The 25984-nt window shown below is 44.9% G+C and overlaps 1 protein-coding gene across 2 annotated transcripts; it reads left to right on the top strand.

Annotated features, from left to right (window-relative positions):
* Positions 1–834: 834 nt before the first annotated feature.
* Positions 835–25266, top strand: mfhas1 (multifunctional ROCO family signaling regulator 1). Of its 2 annotated transcripts, none has more exons than XM_005458300.4 (3): positions 835–3820; positions 22103–22430; positions 23197–25266. In XM_005458300.4, exons 1-3 carry the CDS (start codon positions 868–870, stop codon positions 23234–23236), a joined length of 3321 nt encoding a protein of 1106 aa, XP_005458357.2. In that variant the 5' UTR covers positions 835–867; the 3' UTR covers positions 23237–25266. The 2 variants fall into 2 exon arrangements, with proteins under 2 accessions (XP_005458357.2, XP_003453642.2); XM_003453594.5 differs by having other exon boundaries at positions 22103–22397.
* The last annotated feature ends 718 nt before the right edge of the window (positions 25267–25984 follow it).

Raw genomic sequence — 25984 nt, forward strand, 5'->3', positions numbered from 1 at the left:
GAGACACCTGGGAATTAAACGTGCTGGTTGATGTACTTGCACATCATGACCAGCAGGTGGAGGCAGAGTCCTTCTGCCGTCAGAGAACTCAAATTTACTTTTACTTCTTTTCGGGCTCATGTTCAGACTTTATCACTCATATTATCACCTTTATTCTTTTATTTTTTTTACTCGCATTTATCCTCTTTGGACTCTGAGCCTCTGCATGTGTAAACATGAATATTCAGACTTTATTTATAAATTCTGCATTCATCAGCTGACCGTCTCTCTCTGTCTCGGCAGAAATGTTTCTGTCGAAATGAACACTGTTTTGTGTTTGGTCTGAATTTTTTTGCACAGTTTAAGCAGCTTTCACCCTCCGATTACTTTCCCTTCTCCTCCACCTCTTCCTGCTGCTCCCCACAGAGCAGGGAGGAGGAGAAAGGGAGGAGGAGAAAGGGAGGAGGAGGGCTCAGAGATCTGACGCAGTGAGCGGCTGCTCCTTCACTTCCACTCCCCGCTCCCAGGAAGCGACACGGCGGCTCGGAAAGCGCTCACAAACGCGCACATCCACCAGGACGGAAAGAGGCGGAGGACGGCTAATGTAGGCGATGAGGGCGGCGGTGATGACCGGAGGAGAAGCGAAGCTCCGGAGCTTGGGTTTGAAGCCGGAGCTGTGAGCGCTGAGGTCTGCCTTTATTGTGTGCTGAGTGGCGCAGGAGAAAAGGATGCCTCCGCGGCCGCGCACACGCCTCCCGCTCCTCTCAACAAACTCGATCATTTCCCGACTCGAAGCGAATCGTCTGCCCTCTCAGGAGGAGGGTTTGTGGGTGAGGAGCGCGCTGATTTCTGAGGGACTCCGTCCACCATGCTGCCCGCTCAGGATCCATGAAAACTCTCAATGAAAACAAGGAGAAGGAGGCGGAGGAGGAGGGGTCCGGCTGCAGCGCCATGGAGGACAAGGAGAACAATCTGAAAACGGCCAGGCTGTGGAGGGATGCCGCCCTCCGCTCCAGGAAGCTGCGGAGCAACCTGCGGCAGCTCACCCTGTGCTCCAAAAACAACCAGATCATCCTGCCAGAGGACATAGCCGACATCGAGGCGCTCAACCTGGGGAACAACTCCCTGCAGGAGCTGCCGGACGGCCTGGGATCCTCCCTGAACAACCTGCGCGTCTTGGTCCTCCGCAGGAACAAGTTCAGCTCTGTCCCTAGGGTAGTGTTTGAGCTGGGGCGGCTGGTGGAGCTCGACATGAGCCACAACTGTTTGAGGAGCCTTCCTGAGGGCGTGGGGCAGCTGAGAGGGCTGAAGAAGTTGTGCATCAGCCACAACAAAATCCAGCACCTGCCGGCTCAGATCGGAGCTCTGCAGTCTTTGGAGGAGCTCGACATGAGCTTCAATGACCTGCATGACTTCCCCAGGTCGTTCTCCGGCCTTGCCCGCCTGCGAACTCTGGACGCAGATCACAACAAGCTGAACCAGTTCCCCCCCGAGATCATGGCCCTCGGTGAGCTGGAGGAGCTTGACTGCTCTGGGAACAAGTTCGAGGTGTTACCAGCGGACGTTTGGAAGCTGCAGTCCATCAAAATCCTGTGGCTCAGCAGCCTCCACATGTCCTCCTTACCCCACACTTTCTGTCACCTGCAGCACCTGGAGAGCCTGATGTTGGACGGGAACCACCTCACAGAGCTGCCCCCCTCCTTCGGCAACCTGCAAAGTCTCAAAATGATCAATCTGTCCTCAAATGACTTTGAAAACTTTCCCCAGGTTATTTTGAGCATAATGGGATTAGAGGAGCTTTACCTGAGCAGGAATAGACTGATTCATATTCCAGAGGAAATCGGCCAGCTGGGGAAGCTGGTGAACCTGTGGCTGGACAATAACAGCATCACATATCTGCCTGACTCCATCGTGGAGCTGGAGAATCTGGAGGAGCTCGTTTTACAGGGTAACCAAATAGCCATTCTTCCAGATAATTTTGGAAAGCTTTCCAAAGTGAACATTTGGAAAGTGAAGGATAACCCTCTGATCCAGCCACCGTACGAGGTGTGCATGAAGGGAATCCCATACATCGCAGTGTATCAGAAGGAGCTTGCGCACTCTCAGTTTGCCGTGAAGCCGCGGCTCAAACTGGTCCTGATGGGGACCCAAAACGCAGGGAAAACCCGACTGAGGCAGAGCCTGGTGAGCACGCAGCAGGACGCTAGCAGTAACCAGGGAAACAAAGGAATTGAAGTCACCAATTGGGTGGCAGACGCTGATCGCCACCTCACATTCCTCGTGTATGACCTGTCAGGGAAGCAAAACTACGACCTGATCAAACCCTTCTTTCTCTCCCCCGGTGCTCTCTACATTCTCGTCATCAACCTCAAAACGTACTCGCCCAAGAACTTTTACACCCATGTTGGGTATTTCCTCCACCTGCTCTGCGCCAAAGTGCCCCATGCTGTAGTCTGTTTGGTGGGCACGCACACAGACCTGTGTGCAGAGGTGGAGGTGGAGGAGAAGACTCTGGACATCCACAGGCAGATTGGCCTGCAGGAGAAGAGGGACATCCAGAGTTTAAGGGGGCTGGCTCTGCAGGTGGACCAGGCTCTGGAGCAGGGCTACAACGTCCGCACCTCCAGCCCTCACGTCCTCTTTTACGGTGTCACTGACAAGAACCTGAGGCGCCGAAAAGCCCAGCTGCAGTACATGCTGAACCACCGGCTGCAGATCCTCTCTCCTGTCCTGAGAGTTAGCAGCACAGGTGCTCAGAGGAACATCCCAAGGCTGAGAGAGAAGCTCATGTCCGTTGCAGAACACAGGGAGATTTTCCCCAACCTCCATCGTGTGCTGCCAAAGTCCTGGCAGATGCTGGAGGAGCTGCACTTTAAGCCCAAAGACCTGTGGCTCTCGTGGTGGGACTCAGCCCGCCTGGGCCTGCAGGCGGGGCTCACCGAGGACCGGCTGCAGAGCGCTTTATCCTACCTGCACGAGAGCGGGAAGCTGCTCTACTTTGAGGACAGCCTCACACTGAAGGAATATGTTTTTCACAATCTTCCACGATTCATCGCAATTCTCAATGTGTTCTTCCAGAGGGATGAGTCCACCCTGCTGGACCGGCTCCTCTCTGAGGGGGAGAGAGGGGACAAGGGGAGGGTGAGTCTGGTCATAGAGGATGAGAAGGGAGAGAACCTCAGGGTCACCCATCTGCAGCACCACGTTGAGGGCTTCCTCCAGCATGGACTCTTACCCTCTAATGTCATCCGCTTGCTCCTCAGACCGCTCATCCAGACCCAGCAGGACCTCCACCTCATCATGGAGCTACTGGAGAAGATGGGGATCTGCTATTGCATCAACAAACCCCGCAGCAAGCCTCTGAATGGCGCGACTGTGTGGTACAAGTTCCCCAGCTACGTCAGCAGCGAGGAGGTCCAGGTGGATGCTTCAGCCGGCGGGAGCTCTCTGCCTCTGTGTAACTTCTTCTCCGTGGAGCAGCTGCACATCCAGTACAGTTTCCCTTTCCTGTTTCCTCCTGGACTGTTCGCACGCTTCAGCGTGCAGATCAACAGCCACGTGGTGCAGCGTTCAGACAGCAAGCACCAGATCTTCGCCTATCGGGGTAAAGTTCCCGTGGTGATCAGCCACCGGCCTGCCAAAGGAAAGCTCCAGGTGGAGACTCTTTCCATCGCCAGCCACGCCTCACTGCCCAACATCTGGACTGCCTGGCAGGCCATCACCCCACTGGTGGAGGAGCTGAACATGCTGCTGCAGGAGTGGCCCGGTCTGCACTACTCTGTACATGTTCTCTGTTCCAAGTGCCTCAAGAGAGGGTCGTCCAACCCACACGCCTTCCCAGGTAAGACCTCATTAATCTCCGTTTCACTCACCAACAGTCAGGATGGGGCTTTGTCCCATATACATGCAGATCAGTCACAGACTCACTTATAGCTGTTTATATTAACAATGTCATATGAGTAAAGTACTTCTGAGTCCCTGTGTGAGCCTTTTACTGCTAATGGAAACCTGAATGCTGGATGCACAGGGCCGGACAAAACTCCTGCAGGGCCACTGGGCAGGGATAGGCCCCACCCCTGCACCCCAAATGTGCCTGTTATTATTATTTTTCAAAACAAAACAGACAGATGGCAAGACAGAGAAAAACTTTCTATATGTCAAAAATTAGGAAATGTCTGTACTGAATCAGCTCAGTGGAGTAGAATAAACTAAAACAGCTCATAGAAGTAAAATAACTTAAAAAACTTTCATAGTTATGAGCTACTTTAGTTATATTTTTTGTCACATTCTGTTTTATCGAACCATTATTTTGTTTTGTCATTGATTATATTCACTATATTTCTGAGTGAGAGTAAATCTCACCATTGATCTTATACAAAAACACAAAAGCATATGTTGTCTGTAATAAAAAATGAAAAATATAAAAGCTCATTAAAGTCAGTTAAAATGAAGTGAAAACATAATGTATTATAATATGTATAATGTGCTTTAATGTATTATTATTATCATTATTATTATTATTATTATTATTATCATTATTATTATTATTCCATTTTCTAAATGTAATAGTTTAAAGAAGATCGAGGTGATTTAAATGTTTTTCATTTAAAATTCCTCTATGTAGGAAACTGGTTGAGCTTGTTTCTTCAGAGGTTTTCAGGGTGGCTCTGTGAGTCTGGAGTCTGAGCTCAGGTTCATGCACGATGATGGATGTCTGATCTCTGATTTCACCTCAGCAGCAGTGCCTGCTTTTTATTCCCTTTTATGACTTTTGGGGCTTTATAGGAGTAAAACTGGCTAACAGCAGCAATGGGCTAATAACCCAGTGGAAGGTCGGGTGACGCCCTGCGGGTCGCTGAGTTTGTGCTTCACTGATTGCCTTTTTTAGCACTTTGGGCCGTTTATTCCATTATACTGAAGAGGAAGCAGACGTGTCTCCAAACGACGCTGTAGACCGAAGGGTTTCGAGTTTTCTTTGAGTGTAATGGACTTCACGGTGTTTCTGCTTCCTGTTTGAGTTCACTGTAACATGAGCGTGACATTTACCTCCACAGATTCGCTTTAGTGCTTCTGCGGCTCCAGTTAATCAGATTCAGTCACGCCCTGAATCTCAACGAGGCTCCATGAAACATGCAGAGGATGCCTCAGAGAGCCGAACAAAGGCCTCTGACATCAGGTTAGACAGAGAGGAGGAGGAGGTGCACAGAGGTGCAGGATGCCCCCCTCCCTCCCCCTCTCCCAGCCTCGGGGACATAGTTAATCCTGCTGCTTCTGTTTGCAGCTGCAGAGTGACCTGCTTTCAATGCTGCACCCATAAAGCGGTCAGCAGAGTCACGTGATGCGATGTAAGGTGTCACTTACATCATGCTGCTTTTATTGGATTTATTCACATTAGATCATCAGCAGCCCGGCGCAGGCTGACTCAGCTCAGAGCACTTTTTAAAGGAAGCAAATTGGTTTTCTAACACACACTCCCACAGGAGGAGACGTGCCGCGGTCCTTATCCTGTGGGGAAACACCCAGAGGTTTCTCTTTAGTCCTCATGAAGCTCCAGGAGGTGGAGTTGATATTTACTGTCATTTAAACAAGCCAAATAACCAGCTGACTAATCAATAATCACAGTAATCGTTTGCGTGAACGTCGATCAATGATAATCAGACTGATGCAGAAAAAAAAGTCTCTGTCTGCTCTGGGAGATCTTCAGGCTCTGATCAGGAGCAGCAGGCTCACTAATGCCACACTTCCTGTGCAGACAGGAAGTTAGGGGACAAAATAAAAGCGTGGAAGCACAAATTTGTTGCTCAAACACGTGAGGTCAGTACCGATAAAGAAGTCGTCTGATATTCTCAGTTTTAGTGCTGTGATCTGCTGTGATATTCATTTTTATTATCTGAAGAAGATGTTCTTGGTGAAGCTGAATCTGCGTGGTTTCATTTATGCTTTACTTTGTGATGCTGAGTTTATGGAGTTTCTTCTCCCCACTGTCACCGGGTTCTGCACAGAGCAGTCTGCGTTTTCTCTCTGACCTTTCAGTTTAAAGTTCCCCTGACGTGATGCGTCATGATTTAGATTTTCCACCTTCTGTTGTCCAGTTTTGTTAGTCTGTGTGAACTGCAGCCTCACTTTCCTGTTCTTACTGACAGGAATGACACAGTGTGCTCTTCAGTTGCTGTAGCTCATTTGCTGCTAGGTTCAAAGATGCTGTTCTGCATACTTTGGTTGTAACAAGTGCTTATTTGAGTTCCTGTTACCTTCTATCAGCTTGCTTTCCGTAGAGCAGCAGTATTATATTTTCTCTGTAAACTCAGAGATGTTTGTGGGAAATGGCAGCACATCAGCAGTTTCATGCAGATGCCACACTCATCACTTCTTCATCAGTCCGATCCTCAGTTTGAACTTCAGCAGGCATCTCGACCACGTCTACATGATTAAATGCACCGAGCTGCTGCTACGTGATTGACTGATTAGATACTAATGAGCAGTTGAACAGATATCTCTAATAAAGTGGCTGAGCGTCAACCCCATTTTGGAGTCAGTTTAATCAAATTCAAAACATTCTCATCCTGAGGTGTCACATGGACCCTGCAGATCTTCACCTGCTGCTCACTTTTAATCAGCATGTTGGTTCATTAACCATCTGCAATGAGAAATGTCGAGTCAGTTCAAGTAAGTTTTCTCTCAGGGTCACCAAAGAACTGTATTTAAAGTTAAGTAAACACACCCTGCTTGATAACAGAGGATGATGAACCCTGGGAATGAAAACCGCCCATCATATCTGACTGTAAAAACTGAAACACATTTTTTAAAATGAGCAAAAAAAAGATCAATAATTGTGTAGTTTCAAGGTGGTCCCTGCCTGGTCTGAAATATTTGACGCAAATATGATTCATGATGACAGCGGTGATGTTCAACGAGTCGTTTTATAGCTGATAAGAGAGAGAACGTCCTCCGTGAGAGCTCCATGAGCTCAAACACGTCAGGAAATTATTTTTTTCTTTCTTTTTTTTCTTTCGTGAAAAAAGAAAGCAGATCTTTTTTTTAAAAAAAAAACAAAAACAACTTTGTGGGCAGCCGTGGAGTCACTTCCTCCCAGACATCAAACTCAGAAAAAAGGGTTTGTTTTGCAGGGAAAGTCCAGCAGCGGCTGTCAGAGGAAACAGGCTTCAGGTTCAGTGTGCGGACGCAGGTGCTGCCCCGCTTCAGGATTAGATAACAGAATGTGGACAGTTCAGACTTCTTCTGATTATTTTGGTGTAAATGTTTGATTTGTGTCACAGAAAAAAAAGGTCTAGAATCCTTTAAAAATGAACACAAGTAAACTTTGAACAGAACGTGCAGACGTCACGATTAGCAGGTCAAAGCTCGGCTGCTGCCAGAAGCAGCCAAACTGCAGTTCCTCTGACGTCCAGCAGAAACTCCAGCAGTGACTCAGTTTTCTTACTGTGGGTAACAAAAACCAGAATAAGGGATTGTGGGGATCCACAGGAATCTATTATCAATCTTTTGCTTTTTATTCATATTTAAATTCTATTCTTGTTTGTTAAAGCACAAAATGTTTCCTCCTCCATGACACCTGTATGGAGGAGAATGTTTTCATAACTCACCTGTTTTAAGGCTTAAAGTTTGCATGATGGGTGTGGCTGACAGGTAGATAGTTGTAGCTGTTACTTGTCTTCGAGGCTTCACCTAAACTGGATCTGTGGAGCGTGTTTGTGCTGTTGGAGACTTTTGGAGCATTTTTAATAACATCATCTGACTAATAACATGGCTGCAGTGAGGTTACTGTACTAACAAAGCATCCATGAAGGCAGAGCTTCACTTCTGCTGAGTGAAATTTGAGGTTTTTGATTGGATGTTGCTGAGAACAATTAGCAGGTATCTGAGTCTGTGGATGCAGACTAACCTGATTGTTTAAAACTGTACTCTGTGGTTTGATTATCACCACTTAATGAAAGAGAAAACCTTCACCATGTGTGAAAATTGATATTCTACTATTTTATTATCCCACTATAATTAAACAGTTGTTCCTCAGGTTTTGATATTTTGTGTATTTTTGTCTGTTTCGATAGAGGTCAGGTGTTTGTTTGTTTGTTTTTTTAATGGTTAAACAGGATAAGAGGAGCAGATGTGAATAGATAATCGACATCAGCAGGCAATGAGGAAAAAAGAGACTTGTCTTGGTCCTCTAACAGTGTCCTCACACACACACACACACACACACACACACACACACACACACACACACACATACACACTCTCATACCTTTGCAAGCAGATCTGCCTGTTAACGCCGGTCAGCGGAGTGTTTCTTCGGGCCTTTTATGGTCATGATATTTTTGGCTGCCGAGTGTTGATCAGTTCAGCTCCAGAGAGTCGAACAGACTAAACACAGTTTGTTCTCGCTGTGGAAGGAACTGAAAAATGTTTGTTTTCTCACACTGTGTTGTGTTTCCTCCGTTTGTCTCGCTTCACTATGACCCCAATGCAAACACTGCAGCAGGTTCGACCCGGTGCCCACCCTGAGGGGCCCCGGGGTTCCCGCTGATCCTCACCGTACACGGCACTGTCATTATTCCCTGACACACCTGTGAGCTACTCACATGATTTGTTCATCAATTTATCAGTGCAATAACTGACCACAGGTTTGATATTTGATCCAATTTTTAAACATTCATTTTATGTGAAAACCTGTTGTTTTCAAGCTAATAACTTTTTACCTCTAAAGTGGTTGAGTGTGGACAGGAGGATCTGAGGCTCGTGGAAATGATGGAGGCATCCAACTGAAACGCCTATTTGCAATTGCTTTGTCAGTTTTCAGTCTATATATCTTTTTGAAGCACAGATCATCTATTACAGATTTTTAAAACCATTTAGACTATAAAATAAAACGGTAATAATTAGAGGAGCTCTGTGTGCACACATCGAGCAAAAATACTGTTTGTTCTTCACTGTGAAACACACCACGCTGATGGCTCAACTGTTTGCTTTTGACTGAGTGCACACAGGTGTGGTAGACCTGTGACGCGTTACCTTCACCTCACAGAGTTCACATTGACTGTGCACCTCTGGCCTGTTTTTGCAGAAACGCCTAAAATGGGCTTTATCAGCCCGACTCTGGGTCCTTAATAACAGTTTTGTCATTTAAAGGTTGCTTCTGATAGCATTTCACATCTGACCAGCTGTTAAAAAAGAGGGAAAAGTTGCAAAAACTGTTGAGTTAGTTTAAAATCTAAGAATTATTGGAAGATCATGCACATTCTGATTCGCAGTGATGCATGTGCTCATCATTCTGTTGCTTTCTTCTGCATTGTGCATGTGGTGTATGTTGTCCATCATCTGAGAGCAGCATATATATATACTGCACACCTGACTGTCAGTATGACAGTCCTGACCTGGATCCAGTGTCAGATGCCTTTTGTTGTATAACATTAAAATGATTTGGGGAAATAATTTAGGATGATTATAGTTTGATCATTTGGAGCAGTGTTCATTGACCGGCGTTGGCTGATCGGCTCAGCTGTAAGATAACTTGTATTTCACATTGTTTTGGAGAGCCGAGTCCTTGGAGAGTCTAGACCTTCACTGTGACTGGTGGGTATTTCTGTCAGCCTGAAGCAGTCGATGTTAAATACCTCTCTGAGCTTCACTGGGAGTCGTGTCGGTGCTAAATTAGACAGCAGTCAAAATAGCTTCTGCTCAAAAATCCTGACTTCACAGCTCCGACTCACCGGAGCTTCAGGAACCGACAGGAAACCTTAGTCTGAGCACATGCCCACAACATGCCCCCCCCCCCCCCCCCCCCCAACAATCCTCAGACTGCAAGACCAAAACCTAAACAGACCAAAGAGACTGTACTCACACTGACAGTAACTAAGAGATTATATTCTGTATGTAGAATTTATTTAAACTTTAACAGAAGTGTGTGTTTGTGTGTGTGAGTGAGTGAGAGAGACACGTGTTGCGGCTCTGGTCTGAGCACTTTCACTCTTGTTGTGCATCTACAGTTAATCCAGTTAGAGGATGTGCTGGGATTAGCCCGGGTCCGAAGCAGAGCCTCTTTAATTGTGGCGCTGCAGTCAGTGCAGTCTGTATGCGACCTACCAGCCCGTCAGGTGTTCATGCCCTGCAGACGCCGACCTCCCGTGTTTTGTGTCTTCACCGCACAGAGGTGGTTTAGCCTCAGGCTGCCACGGCATCACATGTTTGCCCGTCCTGAACCTGAGCCAGGTATCAGTCTGAGCGTGTTCAGACTGGAGGCTCCGACTGTGGATTAACTCACTGAGCTGTTTGTCTGAGCAGGATTTTATTGGACGGGACATAAATCAAATTTAAATCATTTGATATGGAAATATGAAAACAGGTAGCCTCCTGGGAACACATTTTAAAGATGTTTCCATATGTTTTTTATTCACCGTGATGATGCCACAGATTTTTACTGACTCGAAGCACACCTACTCTACTCATCTTCATCTCCATATTTCTCGTTTTGGATGCTGTTGAGCCAGTATCAGTTTATCCTCTGCCTGGAAACAGCAGTTTTAGCTCCTCCTCCTTTAAGACAACTTTCTTCTGATTGGTTGCCCCATTTAAACAGAAGTTCCAAAAGTAGAAAAAACTGCAATAAACAGAGTGTTCAGAGCATGAGTGAAACAGCTGGAACAGGAGATGTCTGCAGCACACCCTTGACCTTCAGAGGGCTGTTAGAGCTTCTCTAACTCTAATGTTATGGCAACATTTGACAAGATTTTGGGTATAAGTGGAGGTTATGGTACTGATTGTAGTGCCCCTTCTGCCCATAAACCCACTCTGGTGACACAACCTCAATCTGCACCAAAAAGGCGACAGACAAGAATTGAATTGAATTTTTATGCTGCATTTTTATTATTAGTGGAAATATTCCATGAAACACTCAAACACAGCATCTTTGATATCTCTGCTGCACGAGGTTACAGCAATTCATGTGTTGTTGACACATTTATGACTTTACAAGTTCGTCATTGAGCAGATGTAGTGTGTAAGCAAGCATCATCTGATTCTAACTCTGAAAGCAGAGTCACAGATTGTTTGGCAGATAATAAACCTTGTGTTTGCCAGCTAAAGGCTTTTGTGTGACTGCTGTCAGCAGCCTTTCACCGAGCATCGGCTGAGCACTCATGGAGCAGTGATTTTTATAAATCACTTGTTTAAATTCTATCATGAGTCCACATGTGTAATGAGCCTCTAAAGATCTGGTTTGAAAAGTTCACTGTAACAAAAACCAGAATGGAGCAATGTGGCGTTCCACAGGGCTCTGTTGTCGGTCCTCTACTTTTTATTCATGTTTAAATTATAACACAAAATGTTTCTTCCTTTACAACAAAGGTACAGAGGTAAACTTGGGTAAAGTTCATATCCTATTATCAGACTGTGACTAAAACTTTTCACGTTTAATTTTTCAACCAAACTTAAAGCATTTCTTTTTAACTCTTTACCCCTTAAACACCTACTAAATGTAACCCTTGTTTCTCTTTTCTGACTGAGCAGTTTTTTGTCATATTTCAGATATGACATTTATGACATATTTTATTTTTCAAATGTCTTTCAAGAAGGAAAATGCAATAAAAGAAAATATGCAGTTTAAGATTTTTTTTTAATTAAGACTTCAGAGAATGAAACGTCATTATTTTTCTTTGCCTTGTGATGTTTGCTTGAACAAAGAATCCGTCACTGAGTCGTCCACAGCTGTCACACGGCTCATAAACATCTCAGTGTGTGAAGAATCCACTGTGATTCATCAGATCCATCAGAGGATCTGTGATGGTCTCAGGTGAGCAGTTACCTGTGTGTGAGGATGAGGAGCAACATGTCTGAACTTGTCAATGTATTCACTGAGTGCCTAAAAGAGGAACTCATGCTGGATCTGACATCATAAACAATGAAAGCAGGTTTTTTTTAGACACTCCATTTATGGTTGTTTGGGAGCTTTCAGTGAGATCATGTGACCTTCACCGGGCAAACACTGATGTTATCACTTTGGGGAACTTTGGTCCATGCTGGAATAAAGAAGCAGAAGGTTTGTGGTTTGTTCTCAGATGATGAGCGATGGTTGGCTTTCAGGCCACCTGTTCAGACACGTCTGGTTTCTGTGAAGTTTCAGCATCAGACTCGAGCTTCGCCTTGATGGGACAACCTGACAGGCATTTGTGTTCATTCTGTTCATGTGAGTGAAGCGTAATGAGATGGTGAGGAAGGCAATCCCGTTACATCACCACGCTGTAATCCCGCTCTGTTTGCTCAGACATGTGACTGGCAGGGTGGAGGATTTCCTCATCAGCTAACCACAGATGAGTCGACCTGAGGAGAGTCATCAGGAGGAGGGATGAAGACCTGCTGAAGAGCTGAAGACCACTCCTGATGTGTAATCTAGCTCAGAGTTAGAGAGTTACTCATGCTCAGAATGGATGAGTCATTTAACTTCTGCTTTTAGATCAGAAACGCTGAGCACAGACGTGCTGTTTGCAGCATGGCCTTTGAGTTTGAAAAAAAAGCAAGTGTAACTGAACATTCATCAGTTTTCAGAGCTCTGACGGCTAAATGGCAGCGTGGCCGCAGCAAGGTGTTTGGCTGCTGAAAGCACGTCTGCTCCCCGCGAGCAGCTGTTTGTCAGCTCAGTAAATTAGGAATCCCGACGCCCTTAACATCAGCCCTACAGCTACTCAGAAAGCAGCCGCCGCTCACATCCGCTCACATCCGCTCACAATAAGAACACATCCGTTTGTCTCTACAGTTTCCTTCCAGGTTTATTCCTGGCACAGTTAGCTTTATTTAGACAGCACCGGGCCTGCCGGAGGTGGAGACTCAGCCTCAATCTTTCAGTCAGCAGCTTAGACAGTAAACGCACCGCGGGAGGCTCGTTCATTGATCGCAGCTCACACTTTCAGTGGAATTTAAGAAGGTAATGTGGAAAGTGAAAAGTGGGAGCAGCTCGGTGAGTGCTGCAGGAACGGCTTCGTTCCCTGGATGCAAACACAGTCCACGTCTGGAACACAATGTGTGTATTTAAGATGATTTTTATGGGGATGTTAAACCGCCAGAAGCCTGATTTATGGTTTCTGTGCACAGACTGATGTGGACTTTGAGCCCAGCAGACAGTTAGAGCTGACACTGGTCTGCAGTGTTGGTGTCCTGTGCAGCACACACTAACACTGCAGTATTGATGGCTTGTCACTGAACCTACCTGTCCCCGGGTTATTTGCACCTTTTGGCTTGCTTTCCAACAACTACTGAACACAAAAGTTTGCAATTTTTGGAGCAGCATATTCCCGCTCTGATTTCACCACTGGCTGAACCTCTGACATTTACATTGTTTGTATTGTACATACAGCCAACTGTACATCCTGCAGTTACTATGTACAGAAAACAAACTTTGTTCATGCTCCAGCTCTTTAACCTTTAACCTTATATTCCAGCTCTCTCTGTATATAAAACTGTTCTTTTGCACGTCTGCTCAGAAGCAAACTCCATTTCGTATTTCAGCACTTTGCACAGCGACAAAGTTAAATCTAATCTCCATTCTGCAGATAAGAAACTCTTCATGTCTCATTAAATTCCATATTTGAAATGTTTTGGCTGACACACTCCAAAAAGGCCTTTTAACCCCAGTGAAGACCAGCAGCTTTTATTTCATGTTTTCAGCTTTGTGATCACAAAGCAGATAAAAAAAAGTCACGGCTGAAACAGGCGGAATATTTGCCTTTGCTTCATATTTACTTTGTAGTTATCCTCCTGTGATGACACAGAGATCTCGCCTGCTAATATTCTTCTACAGCACCGCTGCTTTATTAACTTTTACACATTCAGTGATTACGAGCTCTGGACAGATGGATCCAATCGCCACAGCTGCTGTCGTCATGCTGACCCACTGTTTGCTGAACTGAACACAGCCTTCAGCCATAAAAACCATTGAGATACTAACACAGGACTGCAGTGAGGAGAACCGCCACGCTCACTAAACTAGAGTATTTACAGTCCATGAGTCTGACCTCCAACACGTTACCGCAGCCTTTTTCTTTTCCCATCATCAGAGAGAGAGCAGGCACAACGTGCTGCTTAAGGTTAAAGTGTCACATTTCAAGCTTTTTGCCTCCTACTTCCTGTTGTTTCCAGCTTGTTAAACACCCTCTGAGTTCAGTCAGATTTGGTGCTTTAAACTGTAATTCATGTTTTTGAACCACGAGGTCAGGCCTTCAGATTCTTGTCTGGTTAAAATGAGCTTTCGGCTTTTTGATCCCCAGTTCTTGTCGGTTCTTGTCGGAGCAGCTGGAGCGTTTCTCGTCGCCTTCTCCTCTGAACACCCCTGCAGTGTTTCTGCAGTGTGAGGATGAGGAGATCTGCTGTCTGTTGGTCTGTCGGCCTGAGGCTGAGTAACACACAAAGTGTGTGTGTGTGTGTGTGTGGGTTGGGGGGGGGGGGGGGTATTACTGTAATTATGGTGCTGCTCATATTTAGCGCTCTGCTTATTATCGAGATTATGTAACAGCGCTTTGGGGTCATGTGATCAGACTGCAGAATAATGACCTCGCAGAGCAGAGGACGTCGAAGAACCTCCGACTGGTTTCACTAAAACAGTGAAATCAGTCCAGATACATGATGTGATGAGAAGAGCCTGATCTTGACGGGTAGCATCGGTTCATTTGAGGCTGGTTGATCCTCGGCATCTGTTGACATGTTCAGAGTGAAGGTGCGTGGCGTTACTTACGTGAAACAGAAACAGAGAAGATAACGTGGCATTCACAGGGAGATGATCAACATGAAAATAAAAAAGATGTGGGTTTTATATTCAAACAGTTTTTAAAACAAATAGATGTTGAGAGTGATCGTATGTGTGAAGATGTTTGAATTAAGCAGGATAAATGCAGACATATTTCATGTTTCTGTCCCACTCGTTTATTGTCCTGAGTTCACCTACACCATTATAACATTTTACTTCCTGTTTCCTGTTTGTACCTCGCTGTGTTACTGCCCTTTTCTTCTCCTGAGTGAGTTCACCTGAACCGTTCTGTCCAATCTTTACTTTATTTTCTGCCTTATTATTGTTACTTTGACTTGACCTCTGCTGTACTGTCCCTCTTTCATTCTTTCACCTTTTCTCCTTTCTTCCTGTTCACACCCTCGTTATTGTCTTCACTTTCCCAGGTTCACCTGTGTTGTATTTTCCTCTGCTCGGTGCGCAGCTCTGTGTGATCTGCTGTGTATCCTGGTTCTGTTCCAGAGCCTCGCTTGCTTTCTGTCGTGTAACAGAAACGTTCTTTACTACCTCCTCACTGTTTTACTGCAAACGCATCGCTGTGACACCAACTCTGTCATATTGAAAACAGAAGTTGGGTCACAGCACGTCAGCCTGAGTACGTCAGGGTGGAAAAATTGTGACCTTTCCAAAAAAGATCCCTTTTGTAAAATGTTTGCTTTAGTCTGACTGAAAGGAAACACTGAAATACGCTTCCTGGAACTGAGATTTCCATCGGGGGCATTTAGCGGCTTACGTAATCAGCTCGTTTATTCAGTTTTATGTTAGAGGAGGTGGGAAATACACCACGCTGAAATAACCCCAAATTATCTGCTCAGCTGTAAACCATTTAATGTCATTACACAGCAGATGTCAACAGCTGGACACACACACACACACACACACACACAGAGGGCGAGTGGAGGATTATTAGCAGCAGATTTCTGGGGAATCCCGGAGCTTTGGAGAGAAAGCCGAGGCCAGGATGTGAGAGGAGCTTCAGGCTGTTTTGCACAGGGAAGTGAAAGTTTCTGACGTTTGTTCTATTTAACGATCAGAGGAAATAGAAATGCTTCATCATGAATCCTCGTTACATTCAGACATTCAGACATTCAGTGAGATATGTCAGTAGCAGTAGTGTTGGTGAGTTTCACAGCAGCTGTGCCGATCCTGTGCGGTTTTAATAGTTGCGTGTGAAGCTCAGATTCTCTGGCAGGTAAATCACCAGAACAGAAACACAGACGGTCCACCGTTCACCGTTTGGATCCTCAGCAGCGCGCCCACATTCCTCTCATACCTCCACAGCAGAGATGGCCGTTAATCCTGCTGCTCGGGTAGCGTGGCTGCGCTCAGACCTGCCGGCTGACCGGCTGCAGTTATTTCTGGTGGTTTTCCTGCGCTCTGGAAGTAGGCCATGCATTCCTGAGGATCGGCCTCACTGCCAGTACAGCTGCTGATCGCAGGAGATTAGCGGTGCGGTCACGATATCTGGGTCTGCCAGAGTCTGAGGCGGCTCTCTGAGACTCATCCCGCCGCCTCATTCTGCTCCATTTCACATATCCTGGATTTTATGGAGTGCAGATCCTGCTCGCACACTTCCTCGGCTCAGAGCGGCAGAGCTCACAGCTCAGCGGCGTTTCTGGGAAAGGTTCAAACTGACGCTGCTGTGAGGTTACAGAGCAGAAATGAAGTCAGCAGATTTAGTTTTTCATTCCTGTCAGTAAAGAGCTGATGTGGAGAAACTTAATTTGAGCTAGTTAATAATGATGTGGTAATATAATCTACTAGATTCTCCTGAAACGTCCTTTTCATGAGTGTTTCAGTGTTAGAGATAGAGCACAGCCTTTTCTTTGTGCCTGAGATCCTCGTGTGGTGTCCGGGGTCTCGTCTGCACTTCGCTGTGTATTTATAGTTTGCTGTATTTCACAGTGTGAACTGTGGGCCGTGGAGGTTTTCTGGTGCTTTGCTGCCTGTCTTTGGTTGAAATGCACATCGCGAGCTGCTGTTTTTCACCTCTGACCTTTGAGTCCTGAGCTGCTAACAGTGGTGACAGCAGCAGCAGATGTGAAGGCACATTCAGTGACCTTTAAAGCAGAAACCAGAGCTCGGCCGCCTCGCGGATCCTCTTCAAATAGTCTCCGACGAGGAAAGCTGCGAAGCGACGAGAATGAATGAATGAGGAGCAGCTGCTGCCAGGCTGACAGAGGCCATCGGCTCAGTCTGAGGATTAACACTTCAGTGTGTTAAAACAGAGGAACACACACACGCACACACACAGTGAGGCCTGGAAAAAGACAAACACTCCCAACCAGACGGCTCCTGTTAACACATGCGTGGTCTGAACGTGCTCAGTAACCCCCAGATGATCTGAGCTGTGTGCTCTAATAAACTATGAAGCGTTTATCAATCAGATCCTTTGATAATGATCATCTCTGATATGGAGACTAAATGTTTATCAACCACAAAGTTCAATCTTCAGTCCTGATCAGAGAAAAATGATAGTGTACTGGGAGAAGACGTTTCAGTGAGTCACCTCTTTAAACTGTATTTGGTTTAAAGTTTGCTCGGCTGTTGGAGCATTTTTAATGACATCACCTAATTTGGCTGTTGTGCGGGTAGTTTGTGTCACAGTGGCCATGTTTGTCTGTTATATACAGTATGTGGGTGCTGGCTCTGCAGCTGCTTCATGAGATAGTTATGGAAATATAAAATAATTTATGGGCTGAAGCGTCTCCACCCTGTAAACAATGAGTCTCAGTGAGGACTCGTCTTCATCAGACGCTGTACAGCAGCAGCTTCACGGCTCTCAGCGGGACAGCGAGGGGTCGGCTGAGGTCGATGATGTCCCCTGAAATCTCTTGGCAGCGGTTTAAGCAGATTTCTGCTCCCGTGTGATGTTTTGTTCTGAGCCGGGTCGTCACCGTGGCCCAGTTATCGCCTCGCTCTGTGTGCAGTGGTGAAAGCAGAGACGGGATCGTCCCTCATCAATATGGAGCGAGGGTGACTCTGCAGACTTCTCTGTGTGGCCTCTCCGGCTTCGTGAACGCATTTCTATTTCAGGTCGAAGGCTGTAAATATTTAAACAGCAAATATTCCAGCAGGATGAGTGACGCCAGGAGGAGGGAGGCGAGACTGTGAACAGTCAGCAGACCTGTTTGTGTTCACAGTGATGAACTGATTCAAGCATCAGATGAGCCTTAAATACGGTTCTTTACTGTCACGTCACATTACTGAGGGTCAGCAGGAGCTCGTCTGTGTGAACACAGATTCCTGTTTAGTGTGAGGAAAGGTGAAACTGTCAGACTAACAGACTGCTGTGTTTACCAGAAACAGAACCAGAGAGTTTGGTTTTATAAATTTATGTAGAGAGCTAAATCGTGGCCAAAAAAGTCACTGAAATAAAAGAAAATCTCTCTTTAACAAGTGAATAAAACAGGGCAGCAGAGCGCGAGCACTGGAAACTCTTCATAATGACTCCAACATTTACCTTCAGCAGAGAAAAATTAAAATCTGAGACTGTTTAAAAAGTGGAACCATCAGATTTTTGTCAGCGTTGCTTGAAAAACTTCCCGAGGGTCTGACTGGCTGCAGACTAACTTCCTGTTTGTGGAATAACCTTCCCGCTGCAGACCTTCTCTCACAAATCCTCAAAGTCATCCTCACAACAGAGGAGGAAGTGAAATCGGAGGTCTGGGCAGTTTTTGAATGGAGCGAAACTACTTCTCTCATTTTCCAAACATCCCAGTGGGAGTTTCCTGGAGACGGGTACACTTTCCCCTCCTCCTCCTCCTTTCTGCGAGTGGAGGCTGTTCCCTTTTATGGCTGACAGCAAAGGAGCAGGAAGGAGGACATGACTCCTCTACCTGCTGATGGTGTTTGAGGGGGGAGGAACATTCCTGTTCCTTGAAATCAGGTCTTTGTGGGTTTCTGCGTGACTCTTTTCAGTCAGAGGGAGGGGGAGGAGTAGGAGGAGGAGGAGTTATTAGGCTGTGGCCTAATTCAGGACACACAGCCGGATGTGTGAGCCGTCAGCTGCTTCCACTGATGAAATAAACATCTGATCTCCGGTCGTGGCAGCAGAGCTCAGCAGCAGGTTAGAAACAAACTGTAGCTGAAGTAATTTTGAGGAGCAGTAGCTCCTGCAGCCACACAGTCGGTGGCAAAGACCTGCAGAAATACTCAGATGTGAAATATCCCAGTACTCCCAGCTGCTCTGCAGTTCTCGGGTTTAATAAAATGGTTATAATAGAGCTGTTTTTCCTTACAAATAATCGTCTCTGACTGTTACTCTGACTGTCTGTAACGCTGGCTTCAGGCCAGCAGCTGCAGACACTTAGAGAGAACGCACACGATCAATAAGCCTAATGGTTTAAGTGCTGCTGAGAGGGACGGACGGACAGACGGGCTGTGAGTGATGTCTGAGGCAGCTGATGTAAAAACATCCATCAGAAACAAATCTGCTTAATTTCTTTGAGACGTAGCCACCATGACACCACCCGTAGATTTATAATCACCTGTTCTGGAGCCTGTAGGTAAGTTAGCAGCATGCTAAGTTAGATGATGGCATTAAAAATGCTCCAAAAGGCTCCAAGTTGTTATGAAGGAGAAAACTTTTTGTGCTCTAACAAGCAAAAGTAAAATTTAAACATCAATAAAAAGCAGAGGATCGATAATAGACCCCTGTGGAACTCCTTTGGGTTTCTGTTACCCACTCTGATGGTTACTGCTTCCAGAAAAACTCTGGTTTGGGTGTAAAATATTTCAGGCTGGATTTTTAGAGGATCATTAAAGATGTGAACTAATGTTTCTTAACACAAACTCTCAATCCTCACAATAACTTCGACGTTTTTATTTCTGCTGTAAATTCTGACATTTTAACGATAATTTATGGGGACTGACTCACTGGATATTAGAGGAACTGCAGGTTTTGGCTCCTCAGCGTCAGCTTTGTTTTTCAGCTCTGGAGCTTGATGATTGGTTCTCACTGCAGCTGAATGTTTGAGATGCAGTTTTGTGTAATATCAGTGGCTCATAATGATGACAGGAAGTTGCTAGAAGGTCACAGCTCGAAACATTGACCTTCCTGCTCCTGAGAGCAAAATGATCTGTCATACCTGCTGAATGACTGATGGTCTGCTGCTCTGAAGGCACACTGGGACTAAAAGCCAGATTAACAGATTGATCTGACTAGGAAGAATTATTCTGAAAATCCTGGAGATTCAACATCAGTCAGCTCAAAATGTGGCAGGTCACCACAAATCATCCGACATCACGAGCACATCTGGCATTTAATATGTGTAAATGTTCACGGTGACAGGAAAAAAAAAAGTCGGGCTTCAGTGACGAGCAGCAGGAGGCTTGCATTATCTCTCTGCAGGTTAAGATATTAGGGGTGTGTGTGTGTGTGTGTGTGTGTGTGTGTGTGTGTCAGATAAAGCCAGATCACAGTATTTTTCTGCTGCTGATGCCCTGAAAATCATGTGAGTGTAATCCAGGCGCTGGCTATGGAGCGTGCTCAGTGTTGTTCGTGCAGCAGAGTGAATCATGTTATCAGCTCCTCAAAGCGGCAGAGTGATGCAGTGGGCGTGTCTCTGTCGGCGGCTGAATGGTCAGCGCTCTACAACAACAAACATCCAGGTGGAGCCGAGTGTCGGAGAGTAAATTATGAAAAACTTAAAACCAGGAGAACATAAGGAATGCTAATTCAAAATCTGGAAACTGATGAGATTTTCAAAATAAAACAGGAAATAACAGCAACTCAAAGGTGTTTTAGAACTCCAAGTGGTAACAGTACAGGAGGGCGTGTCACACGCTTCCTGAGGTCATCCACCCTCATCAGTCCATCCATCGAAAGATGAAGAGCTCTGATCATTTCATAAAGTGCAGCTTAGAGTTATAAAGAGAACACATGGCTAAAAGCTCAAACTAACTCAGTCCAGTTTTCACACACACAGATGCTGAAGAGCAAGAAACAAACATGGATGGAAAACGATATTGAAATGATTTAAAAACATGGTTTAAGTGAGAAACCGAATCCCGGCGGAGTTCGTGTGAACCTCCTCGAGCAGTCGCCGGCTGGGCTCTGAGCTGTTCGATGAGGAGGGAGCCGTGATGACGATGAAGGAAAAAGAATGGCTGTGTCGATCTGCAGATGGCAGCTTTTCTTTGTTTACCAGAAAAACACACAAGGGGTCACACAGGAAGTGTGTGCGTGATTAATCGTATTTTTATCCACAGCGGAAACACAAACGATGAGGACGCCTTATAAATGGAGACGTGCACAGAAACGGCGTTCAGCCCTGCAGGAAACTGAAGTCAGAGAGCCGCCTGTGTGCAGCTCTGAGCACAGACCTGTTACTGCATTACAGAAATCTCGTCTTTGCTTTTTACAAACACCAAACATTTTTAGAATCTCAGGACTTTTATTTTATTTCTTTACAAGACAAAAAGTTATAATAACAGGAGGAGAAAATAGAAGAAAAACACCCCGCAAAGCACCAGAGCTGAGACACTGAACTAAACACTGCCTCGACCTTTAACCTTTAACCTCCTATAACCATTTCCCCTTTTAAGTATCTTTATCAGCAGGTCATGCCTGAAGAAAATTCAGAGCTGTCAACATGAAATTCTCTCCAGTAACACAAACGCATTTATTCCTCTGCACTTTTAAATTACATAAAAATGAGGGGAAAAATTGTCCTAAATCTGAATCCGGGCTGAACTTTGACCTCAGACACTCCCAGCTGTGTGCACTGGCTAAACCTGCAGCTAAACCCAGGACTCACCTTAAAGTGTGGTTTACAGAGGACGACCAGGCGCCCCCTGCTGGTGAGACTCTGCTCTGCAGCATGAAGTCACAGCTGGACGTTGCTGCCACCTTGTGGCCAAATTCATAAAAGCTTCTGCTGCTGCAGGTTCTTATTAAGGACAAGTAAAAGGAGTTTAGTGTGAAGGATTATTGATGCCTGTAGATGTCTGTGAGTCTTCAGTTATTTAAATTTGTACCAGCTGTTTATTATTAAAAAAACTAAACATCCAGGAGAGAACAGGAGAAATTTCCAGACACTAGAGGTGGATTTACCTTGAGATCTGTCTGACTGGCAGATCAGTGTCCATCCAGCATCCTGGTCCAACATCAGATAATTTATTGTTTTATATCTGAAATGCTGGAGGAGAACTTTTCCTCCCTGATCACAGCAGAGCAGCTCTGCCTCTTCTGTTCCTAAAACCAGAGCATCCTGCTTTCTGTACATGTGATGGTTTCTCTGTGATGTTTCAGGAATGTCCTACTTCCTCCGCAGAGAAAATCTGTTTCCTGTTTCCTGTATTAAAGCGTCTTTGATGTTCTCGCTGTTGCAGGTGAGCTGCTGAGCCAGCCGCGGCCCGAAGGCCTCACCGAGATCGTCTGTCCAAAGAACGGCTCGGAGCGGGTCAACGTGGCCCTCGTTTACCCCCGACCCCACTGTGCTCAGCCCCTGTCTCAAATGAAGCCCCGCCCACCCATCTACCCCGACCTGGCTCGTCTTCACTGCGTCACCAGAGCCTCCACCTCCGACCTCCGGCTTCCAACGTCTGTCACCTTTCTGAGCCGCCAACCACCACTTCGCCTCCTCCACAGTCAGAGCGAGCAGCTCAACGGGTCTCTGCTTCACGTGTACGTCAGTAATTACAAAACACAGCAGCGAAGGTCAGAGATCACCAGATGCATCTTTTGTTCTGTTTTATTTTGTTTACAAACATTCAGGTGATACAAATAAAAAATAATGATTTCATTTATCAGCTTCATAAAAACAACCGACACTGTGCGATGGATAGAAAACCTCCACATTTTATAATCTGTAACACAGATTTGTTTTTACATAATAATAAAAACAAATTAATAATACTGCATCAACAAATATTACTAGTATTGTGATATTACACTGAGGAGAGTGTGATCTGACGCTCTGCCTTTTTTAATCATTAATGGGTTTCTTTTTTCTGCCAGAGGTTTCTTCCTGTTAAAAGGGAGTTTTTCCTTCCCACTGTTGCCAAAGTGCTTGGTCACAGGGGGTCATCTGATTGTTGGGATTTCAGTGTATTGTTGTAGTCTATATCTTATCTTAATATAAAACGTCTGGAGGCAACTGTTGTTGTTATTTGAAGCTTTATGATTCAAATTAAATTGAAATAATTTTTTTTTACTATTATCTTTATATTTTTATATTTAAAAGTATAAAAAAGTATATTTTTTCATTGTATCTATACAGTGACCGTACTCTCAGTGTATTCCTGGTGTTTATTTTTCGTTTTGAAGTTTCATTTGCTTTTCTTATTTTTCTTACTTTGATTTTATGTAAACATTGCTACAGTTAGATTTTTTACATGATCTTCAGACCGAGTGAATTAAAGACTCTTTGATTTCATCTGCATTCTTCACCTGGCAGCTATTTAACTTCCTGTTTCTGTTGCAGGTCTCTGACGCCTCTTCATGTCGCACTGAGCGGTATCTGAAGAACTTCAGTGAGCTCGACTCGATCCACACAGTCTGTAGCATCTAATGAGGGTTCCTCCTCCTCATTCTCGTCCTCGGTCCCGTTACTGAGGCGCGCTGCTTCACACATTTCTCTCTGAACAGTAACGCCCACTTCCTTCTGTGTGAATCTACGGGTGTAAAGACTGAAGGACATCTGGATTTTCTGTTATTTCATACAGTGAGTCTGGGAAACTGATGTTTGGGTCTCTGCTGGAGACACAGAGCGACTCTGATCACGACGCGCTCTCAGGTGTTCGTGGGACGGACTTACCTGCAGACAGCAGGAAGACGGCGGTCACAGTTACTAATGTGTGCGCACAGTTTGTCTCTGTGACAGGATGACAGTGCAGACTGCAGGACTTTGGCCTCAAACATGTCTCACACACACCCAAGCTCTTTGTTTCCATGCAACATCATTTTGACGATCTCTGATTATAAGCTATGAAGCGGAGTTCATTCAGCAGGAGGACGTAAACGCAGTTACAGCATCAGCGCTGTATCAAGCATCAGAAGGTGTTCATTTCACACTGACAATGGGAAATAACAACAACTCACACATGACTGTGAGAAAATAATGGGAAATAATGCTTACCAGTGGGAAACAGTGGGATTTAATGGTTAGCAATACAAAAGCAATGGGAAAAAAATGCAAAGCAGTGGGAAACAACGGCTAACAATGGGGAAAATGGATAATAATGTTTCACGATTAGAAAATGGTGGAAAGTAAAGGTAACAATTACAAAACTATGACGGGTTAAAAATGCAGAAATCATGAAAATTAATGAGTCACAATATAAAAATGAGGTTACTAGCTAACAGTGTAGAAACTGTTAGCAGTGCAGAAATAATGAGAATTACTGTTTGACAATTAGAAAACATTGGAAATTATTGGTGATTGGCTCTGTTACCTCTGGGAGAACGAGGATGAGCTAACGGGGAAATGCATGAAAGTCTTAAAACCACATGTGACAAAAACAGCAGGAAGTTCAACCATTTTTCCTCTGGCGTGTTTTACCCCATTAGTGACCTTAATTAAAAAATGAACTTAAGTTCATTTATGAAATAAGTAAATGAACAAAGTTCTAGAAGCTCTGAGAGCATCAGGGCTTCGAGAGGGGCATTTATTATTTTACGGTCTCTCCTTCTCTGAAGTTCATCAAATTAGGTTCAGTTCATCTCCCATGAAACCCACGAAAAAAGCAGCACTAGCAGGACCATGTAGCCGTTCACTGAACATTTCTTTTTTCGTTATTATCTGGTGAATATATGTTTCTCCTAAAACATTTCAGACTGGGACAACAACAACAGTCACATGATCGCATATTATCATGTGTGCAACTATAAACACAATCACAGTGTTTAACCGTGTGACGTTTACGGCAGCGTATATCACAAACATTATTCACGACACACTGTAAGGGAACTGAACAGGTAACAAGACGTTTCAGAGTGAATTTATTAAAAAAAATAAAACTTTTTTTTTTTTTTTACATGAAGATGATGAAACTGATTTTTTCAGCCGTGAGAAACGGGAACGCTGAGTGTGGAGATCCTCCTCTGACTGAGCTGTTCAAACGTTTCCACAGTGTGGGGTGTGCAATGGTGTGGGGCTGCTGAGGTTTCGGAGCCTGTGGTCTGCACTCGCTCTCAGACACACTGTGATGAACACACTGATGTGAAGGTAGCAGACGAGCCTTCGGGCCGAGGATGTGGCACGTGTACAGATATTTATGCGTCTTCTAATGAAACCACAGTGATTTCTACACGTTGAACTTCTTTTCACTGTCTGATGAAAACACTGACACGTGCTGATGGGAAAATGTTGTTTGTAAATAATATCTTTATTTTTGTATGTTGGCCTGAGGTGTCGCCACTCGAGCTTTGACTTTCTTTACAGTGCAATGATGTGCATGACTCACTGTGAGGCTGCACACGGGGTTTTCTATGTAGCTCCTTCCAGCGTCTCACAGTTCATCATGAAATACCAAATAAACACTGACTGCTTTAATACCTGCACGCCGTGTCATTCATTCATGCTCTTCACACAGTTTCACCTTTTCACTGGGAAAATGTACAGTTTGTAGGTCACAACTGCACAAACATGGTCCAGAGGCCCAGTTCAGTTTATAATTTAATCAGGAGAAGACTAGCCGTCAGCTAGCAGCTACAACCACCTGTGTCGCCATCCACCTGTCAGTCAAAAGGCCACACCCCCAATAATGCAAACTTTAAGCCTTGATACAGTTTAAACAGGTGAGTTCTAGTTATTTCAACATGGGTCTCATTGCTGCCTCTGCTGGATGTCAGAGGAACTGCAGTTTTGTGAGCCACAGCTTCATTTATGAACCCTTGGGTGGAGCATTTTTGTGCAGCAGATAACTGGAAGAGTCCTTGAAGTGAATACAAGCGCTTAAATTTTTAAAATGAAAAATCATCAGACACTTGAAATTCCTCATAAAGTATTTTGATTCCAGCTTGTGAAAAAAAAAAAAAATTGACCACCACTGAATTAATTTTAATTATAATTTCTATTACCCACTAGAGGGAAGTCATGTAAAGTAAAATCAGGAAAACACATTAGAACACATCATTTAATAACACATCATTAATAATAAAGTCATGCTAAAATTTACCTTCATGCTACGAATATTTTCTGATTTCAGGCCCTCCAAATACACATGAGTGGTTCCAGAATCGGTTCTTTATAATTAGCAGCATTTTTCATT

This window comes from Oreochromis niloticus, linkage group LG7 (genome assembly GCF_001858045.2).
Source record: "Oreochromis niloticus isolate F11D_XX linkage group LG7, O_niloticus_UMD_NMBU, whole genome shotgun sequence".
NCBI classification, from domain to species: domain Eukaryota; kingdom Metazoa; phylum Chordata; class Actinopteri; order Cichliformes; family Cichlidae; genus Oreochromis; species Oreochromis niloticus.